The sequence below is a fragment of the Dipodomys ordii genome, unplaced genomic scaffold, assembly GCF_000151885.1.
Source record: "Dipodomys ordii isolate 6190 unplaced genomic scaffold, Dord_2.0 Scaffold33, whole genome shotgun sequence".
In the NCBI taxonomy this organism is placed as follows: Eukaryota; Metazoa; Chordata; class Mammalia; order Rodentia; family Heteromyidae; genus Dipodomys; species Dipodomys ordii.
Window position 1 is genome coordinate 1,299,915 of NW_012267249.1, and position 8,134 is coordinate 1,308,048.

Below are 8,134 nucleotides of genomic sequence, written 5' to 3' on the forward strand. Positions count from 1 at the left end.
GGATATTATTAACCTGTCTGTACCTCCATTTTCCTGTCTACAAGTTAGACATATTAATAAAACTGCCATATATATATACACATATGGCATACCAAAACACTGACACATGTATTATATCCTGACCAGCTATTTTAAAATATCCTGCACATTTAGAAAAACTATCCAAATGCCTAAGACACTCTGACAGCTCATTATATAATAGCCACCTTTCTCATGAGGCCAGGAATCCTTCTCCCCATAACATTCAGTCAGACTCCCCAGCAAAATGAGACCTGTTCCCATACTAGGCTTGCCAACTCTAAGATGGTCTCTTTGTACTGTTAATTCAGATACTTTGGTACCTTCTTTTCAAGGTCCTCTTTCATCCCTTGGGATACAATATAATATCTACTTTGTCCCAGGAAAAGTGATTCAGGCACTGGTGGCTCACATCTATAATTCTAGCTGCTCAAAAGGCTGAGATCGGGGCTGGGAAGGTGGCTCAGTGGTAGAGCACTTGCCTTGCATGCATGAGGCCCTGGGTTCGATTCCTCAGCACCACATAAACAGAAAAAAAGCTGGAAGTGGTGCTGTGGCTCAAGTGGTAGAGCGCTAGCCTTGAGCTGAAGAGCTGAGGGACAGTGCCCAGGCCCAGAGTTCAGGCCTACGTCCGGACCCCCCCCCAAAAAAAAAAAAAAGGCTAAGATCTAAGGATCCCAATTCAAAGCCAGCCTGGGCAGAAAAGTCTGTGGGATTCTTATCTCTAACAAGCAAAAAGCCAGAAATGGAATTGTGGCTAAGGTGGTAGAGGGCTAGCCCTTAAAAAAAAAAAAAAAAAAAAAGCTAAGGAGCAGCCTCCAGGCCCTGAGTACAAGCCACACAACGCAAATTAAAAAAAAAAAAAATAGATGGAGGCTGTGACAAGTGATTTCCATTCTCCTTGGCCACGTGTTCTGTAATGGGGGTTCAAATCAAGTTGTGGGCAAAACAAGGTTGTCAATAGTAGAGCCAGGCAAGTCCTAGACATTGCAAATGGCCTTTAAGGGCAGGAAAAGAGAGGTGCATGCAAAAACAGAAGGGCTAGGAAGGAAAACAGGAGCCAAAAAAGGAGAGGGGAAGTAGGCTAGAGAGTGCCTCAATTCAACCTCACTCCTCTAGCTCATGATTGTTCCCTGCCAACTACCCACTGCCTGTGAACCCTGCAAGATCCAAGGCCCTCAGAGAGCTGGCACACTTTCCATTAGTGAAAAACATTATAAACACTACATGGCTGAATTGTATCTCCCAAAACAAGGGTAAGTCTGTCTCTGCTACTTTATTAGGAAATAGGTGATATTACTTGAAAATTTGGTTGAGTACAGGTAATTGGCTACATGGGTCTTACTGAAATAGATGGAACTTTCAACCAATAAAACTGTTGTGCTTTTCTCTTTTCTTTCTCTTTTTTCTTTTTTTGGTCCCAGTACCTGTGTTTGAACTTAGGACCTCAAGCTCAGCTTATTTGCTAAAGCTGATACTCTACCATTTGAGCCACATCTTTACTATTTATAGCTTTTTGCTGATTAATTTGGCGATAAGAGCCTCTAGATTTGTTTGCCTGGGATGGCTTTGAACCAAAATCCTCATATCTCAATTTCCTGAATTGCTAGAATTACAGATATAAGCCATCAACACCCAGCAAGACCAGTGTACTTATAAGAAGAAAAGAGGTATAATGGACATTTAGCATGCCCAGGTCCTGGGTTCAGTCCCCAGCACTCCCCACATGCAAAGGAAGGGAGAAGAAACAACCAGAGGAAAAGATTCACACCCTGCAGCTGCCAGGCAAGGGATACCATGGATAGATAACTAGCAAAAGCTGGGGAAGGGGGAGGAAAGATCTTTCTCCACAGCCTTCAGAAGGGGCACAGCCCTTCTGACACCTTTATTTCACACTTCCAGTCTCCAGAACTGTGAGATGAAACATTTCTCTTGGAGCTGGGATGTGGCTTAGTGACGGAGTACTTGCCTAGCATGCATGAAGCCTTGGGTTCAATTCCTCAGTACCACATAAGCAGAAAAATCTGGAAGGGGCACTGGGGCTCATGTGGTAGAATGCTAGCCTTGAGCCCCAAGAAATTCAGGGACAGTGCCCAGGCCCTGAGTTCAAGCCCCAGAACCGGCAAAAATAAAAAGGGGGGCAGGGGGACTGGGAATGTGGCTTAGTGGTAGAGTGCTTGCCTAGCATGCATGAAGCCCTGGGTTCGATTCTTCAATACCAAATAAACAGAAAAAGCTGGAAGTGGAGCTGTGGTTCAAGTAGTAGAGTGCTAGCCTTGAACAAAAGAAGCTCAGGAAAAGTGTCCAGGCCCTGAGTTCAAGCCCCAGGACTGGCAAAAAATAATAATAACTATCTTTTTGTAAGCACCCAGTTTATAGTACTTTATTGGGACAGGGAGGAAACTAATACACTACTCAATGAAGTACAGGGCTACTACATATTTATAAATTAAAAAACACTAAGGTTTTATGTAACATAAGAAATGGAGGGGCCAGGAAGATGGCTCAGTGGTAGAGTGCTTGCCTTGCATACAAAAGGCCCTGGGTTCAATTCCTCAGCATCACATAAATAGAAAAAGCTGGAAGTGGCACTGTGGCTCAAGTGGTAGAGTACTAGCCTTTAGCTGAAGAGCTGAGGGACAATGCCCAGGCCCAGAGTTCAAGCCCGACAAAAAAGAAAAGAAATGGATTTGGGGGAGGGGGGCTGAGGGGCATCAGTCATGGGGCTTGAACTCTGGGCCTGGGCACTGTCCCTCAGCTCTTCAGCTCAATTTGAGTGCCCTAACACTTAAGCCACAGGCCACTTCTGGTTTTCTGGTGGTTTATTGGAGATAAGAGTCTCACAGACTTTCCTGCCCTGGCTGGCTTTGAACCCAAATCCTCAGATCTCAGCCTCTTGAGTAACTAGGATTACAGGCGTGAGCCACTGGCACCCAGCTAAGAAATGAAATTTTAAAAGAAAAATTAAGAACTGGGTGTTAGTGGTTCGTGGGTGTAATCCCAGCCACTAAGAAGGCCGAAATCTGAAGATTGGGGTTCAAAGCCAGCCTAGGAAAGAAAGACCATGAGACTCTTTTTTTGTTTTGTTTTGTTTTTGTTGGGCTTAGGGCTTAAACTCTGGTCCTGTCCCTTAGCTCTTCAGCTCAAGGTAAGTAGTCTACCAGTTGAGCCACAGTACCACTTCTGATTTTCTGGTGGTTAATTGCAGATAAGAGTCTCACAGACTTTCCTGCCCAGACTGGCTTTGAACCATGATCCTCATATCTCAGCCTCCTGAGTAGCTAGGATTATAGGTATAAGCCACTGGCACTGGCTCTGTGAGATTCTTATCTCCAATTAATCACCAGAAAACCAGAAGTAGAGCTGTGGCTCAGAGTGGTAGAACACTAGCCTTGAGCAAAGAGCCCAGGCCTTGAGTTCAAGCCCCATGATGGACAAAAACAATCTGGGAGATAAGGGGCTGGAGGTATGGGTCAAGTGCTAGAGCACCAACCAAGAACAAGCAAACTTGTTCATATATATATTTGAGACAGGATCTTACTATGTACCCTAGACTGCCCAAGAACTTGTAATCTTTCCTAATGCACAACCACACTTGACTGTAATTAAACATTTTTAACTATTTTTTACTTCATTAATGGTATCCAAAACCTTTCCATGAGCAGTGTTAAGCTTTACTTGTTTTGAATATCTTGGTTAAAAAATCATAGCCCAGGGACTGGAAAGGTGGCTCAGTGGTAGAGCGCTTGCCTTGCATGCTTGGGGCCCTGGGTTTAATTCCTCAGTACCACATAAGCAAAAAGAAAAAAAGCCGGAAGTGGCGCTGTGGCTCAAGTGGTAGAGTGCTAGCCTTGAGCTGAAGAGCTGAGGGACAGTGCCCAGGCCCAGAGTTCAGGCCCCACAACAGGACCCCCCCAAAAAAATATCATGACCCAGGAGGAGGAGGCAACAATGCTCAATAGGAAACCTATGTACTCATTACCTTGCTTATGTAACTGTAACCCCTCTGAACAGTATTTTTACAATAAAAAACCAATCATGACCCAGAAGCTGGGCTCTGGTGGTTCACACCTATAATCCTAGCTACTTGGAAGGCTGAAAAAGGGAATATGACTGTTCCAAACCAGCACAGACAGCAAAATCCATAAGACTCTGCTTCCATGGAAGGGAAGCTGGACTTGGGGGCCCATGTCTGGGATTCCAGCAGGGACTGGAAACCTAACATAGGTGGATCACGGCTCAAGTGCATGCCTGGGCAGGAAATGAGATATTAGCCTAAAAATAACCAGTGAAAACAGGGCAAGAGGCAAAACTTAGCTGTATCATTCCAGTTTAGCAAGCATGAGACCCTGAGTTTAAATCCCAGTTCCACCTTAAAAACAAACAAACAAATTTCAGCATCTAGAAATGCAAGAGGTGTAATCCTAACTTTTTTGTCTATAGAAATTGCTGTCATCCACCCGGGAAGGTGGTTCAGTGGTGGAGTGCTTGCCTTGCATGCATGAGGCCCTGGGTTTGATTCCTCAGCACCACATAAGCAGAAAAAGCCAGAAGAGGCGCTGTGGCTCAAGTGGTAGACCGCTAGCCTTGAGCTGAAGAGCTGAGGGACAGCGCCCAGGCCCGGAGTTCAGGCCCCATGACCGGACCCCCCACCAAAAAAAAGAAAGAAAGAAAGAAAGAAATTGCTGTCATTGACAGGGAACTGTGAGTCATGTCTGTAATCCTAGCCACTTAGGAGGCTCTCTGAGGATGGAGGTTCAAAGCCCACACAGGCAGGAAAGTTTTATTTTTGTTTTTTGTTTTTTTTGATCTGTTATGGGGCTTGAACTCTGGGCCTGGCCACTGTCCCTCAGCTCTTTCACTCAAGGCTTAGAGCTCTACTACTTGAGCCACAGAGCCATTTCCAGTTTTCTGGTGGTTAATTGAAGATAAGAATCTCACGGATTTTCCTGCCCAGACTGTCTTTGAACCATGATCCTCAGATCTCAGCCTCCTGGGTAGCTAGGATTAGAGGCATGAGTTACCAGTGCCCAGCTTGAGACTTTTTTTTTCTTTTCTTTTCTTTTTGCCAGTCCTGGGGCTTGAACTCAGGTCCTGGGCTGCTTTTGCTAAAGCTAGCTCTCTACCACGTGAGCCACAGTGTCACTTGCTGTTTTTTCTGTTTATGTGGTACTGAGGAATCAAACCCAGGGCTTCATCCTTCCTAGGCAAGCACTCTACCACTAAGTCACATTCCTAGTCCTTCTTGAAACTTATTTCCAATTAGCCACTAAAAAGCAGGAAGTGGAGCTGTGATTCAAATGATAAAATACTAACCTTGAATTAAAGAAGAAGAAAAAAAAAGCTCAGGAACAGCACCTCCGGTGCTGAGTTCAAGGCCGTGGACACACACACATACTCTCTCTCTCTCTCTCTCTCTCTCTCACACACACACACACACACACACACAAGAAAGTGCAAAAAATGTTGATTCAAATAAAAAGTCCACAAAAAGCACCTTCTACCTTTGCTTTTTTTTTTTTGGTCAGTTGTGGGGCTTGACTCTGGACCTGGGCGCTGTCCCTCAGCTCTTTAGCTCAAGGTGAGCACCTCTACCACTTGAGCCACAGCACCACTTCCGGTTTTCTAGTGGTTTATTGGAGATAAGAGTCTCACAGACTTTCCTGTCCTGGCTGGCTTTGAACCGTGATCCTCGGATCTCAGCCTCTTGAGTAGCTAGGATTACAGGCCTGAGCCACCATGCCCGGCTTAATCCTAAGAGCCCACAGTGTACCTCCAGAACACTGACCTGCAAGCACTCCAGCCAGGTATACCAGCCCTACCCGGAGACCTTTGTGGACCATTTCCAAGGGGATCCCCAACACAAGCTGCATGAAAAGATTCCCCACGATGTGCTGCACTCTGCAGAAACAAACACAGTTATCAAATCTCTGAATTATTTCCTGGGAAATACTGATGATTGTTTCTATGTAAAAACTTACTACAATGCCATTTTCTTTTTCTTTCTTTTTTTTTTTTTTCCTGGTCTTGGAACTCAAAGCTTGGGCATTATTCTTGAGCCTCTTTTTGCTCAAAGCTAGCTCTCTACCACTTGAACCACAGTGCCACTCCAGCTTTTTCTGCGTATGTGGTATTAAGGAATCAAACACAGGGCTTCATGCATGTTAGGCAAGCTACTCTACCACTAAGCCACATTCCCAGCCCCTTCTCCTTTATTTGTGGGTCATGAGGCCTGAACTCTGGGCCTGGGCGCTGTCCCTCAGCTCTTCCACTCTAGGCTAGCGCTCTACCACTTGAGCCACAGCACCACTTCTGGCTTTTTCTGCTTATGTGGTGCTGAGGAATCGAACCCAGGGCCTCATGCATGCAAGGCAATTAAACCCAGGGCCTCATGCATGCGAGGCAAGCACTCTACCACTGTGCCACCTTACCAGCCCCCAGCCCAAAATTTTAACTTTTTTTCTTTGGTAGGTATTAGAGTTTGAACTCTGGGCCTGGGTGCTGTCCCTGAGCTCTTCAGCTCAAGACAAGCACTCTACCTCCTGAGCCACAGCACCACTTCCAGTTTTTTGCACCTGGCCCATTTTCTATGTTTTAATAATTAAATTTTTGTCAGTTGTAGGGTTTGAACTCTGTGCCTAGGTACTGTCCCTTAGTCTTAAGCTCAAAGTGAGAGCTCTACCACTTGAGCCACAGCACCACTTCTGGTTTTCTGGTGGTTTATTGGAGATAAGAGTCTTATGGCTTTCCTGCCCAGCCTGGCTTTGAACCACAACCTGCAGATCTCAGCTTCCTGAGTAGCTAGGATTACAGGTGTGAGCTACCAGTGTCTGTCTTCTGAAGAAAATCTTAGATAAAAAAAAAAGGAAAGAGAATTTTAGAAATATAAATAAGCTATTCAGTAGGCTGAGATCTGAGGATCATGATTCAAAGCTAGTAAGAGCAGAAAAGTCCGTGAGACGCTTATCTCCAATTAAACAGCAAGAAGTCAGAAGTGGAGCCCAGATCTCAAGTACTAGCCTTTGGCAAAAAGGCTCAAGGACAGTACTTAGGACTTAGGAGTTAAGCCCCAGAACCAAGCACAAAAATAAATAAAAAACACATAAATAAAAATGAAAAATAAAAATGTAGCTAGAGTGCTTGTCTATCATGCAGAAGTCCATGGATTTGATTCCCCAGCAGCACAAAAAAAAATTTTTTAAGTTACTTTTCACAGTAGCTGTAGTTGGTATCTCTTCTCCTCTCAGATACTATAGTTTAGCATGTCATATATTTGAATGTGTGAGGATTTTTTTTTTTTTTTTTGCCAATCCTTGGTCTTGAACTAAGGACCTGGGCACTGTCCCTAAGCTTCTTTTGCTCAAGGATAGCACTCTATCACTTGAGCCATGGCACCACTTCCAGCCTTTTCTGTTTATGTGGTACTGAGGAATTGAACCCAGGGCTTCATGCATGCTAGGCAAGCACTCTACTACTAAGCTACCTTCCCAGGATGTGTATGGATTTTTTTTTCTGTGTATGGATTTTTAATTAGTTTTTACATATGTAAATATATATATGAGTGTACACATACAAATGTGTGTGTGTTGTGTGTTTTCTGTGGTGGTGGGGATGGAATCCAGGCTGTATGGCATGCTTGGCAGATGATCTACCACTGCATTACATCTCCAGTCCAGTAAAATACATACATACATAATTTTGCAGGTACAGGGCCTTGACATAGTACTTTTACTTGGCTTTTTTTACTCAAGGCTGGCACTCCAGCACTTGAGCTGCACCTCCAGTTCTTTTTTTTTTTTTTTCTGGTTAATTGGAGATAAGAATCTCTTAGATTTGGGCCTAATGTCAGTGGTTCACACCTGTAATCCTAGCTACTCAGGAGGTTGAGATCTGAGGATTGCAATTCAAAGCCAGCCTGGACAAGAAAGTCTGTGAGATTCTTATCTCCAATAAACCACTCAGAAAACTGGAAGTGGTGCTGTGGCTCTATTTTTTTATTTTTATTTCTTTTTGGGGGGGTCTGGTCATGGGGCCTGAACTCTGGGCCTGGGTACTGTTCCTCAGCTCTTCAGCTCAAGGCTAGCACTCTACCACAGCGCCACTTTCCGGCTTTTTT

At 44.5% G+C, this 8,134-nt stretch overlaps 1 protein-coding gene across 1 annotated transcript in view; it reads right to left on the minus strand.

The window, feature by feature from the left end:
- The window catches only part of Rhbdl2 (rhomboid, veinlet-like 2 (Drosophila)), a 64,838-nt gene that overhangs the window by 26,341 nt on the left and 30,363 nt on the right, over positions 1–8,134 (minus strand). The window contains exon 4 of the mRNA XM_013016908.1: positions 5,807–5,919. Coding sequence (XP_012872362.1) covers positions 5,807–5,919 — 113 coding nt within the window. The remainder of the gene's footprint in view (positions 1–5,806; positions 5,920–8,134) is intronic.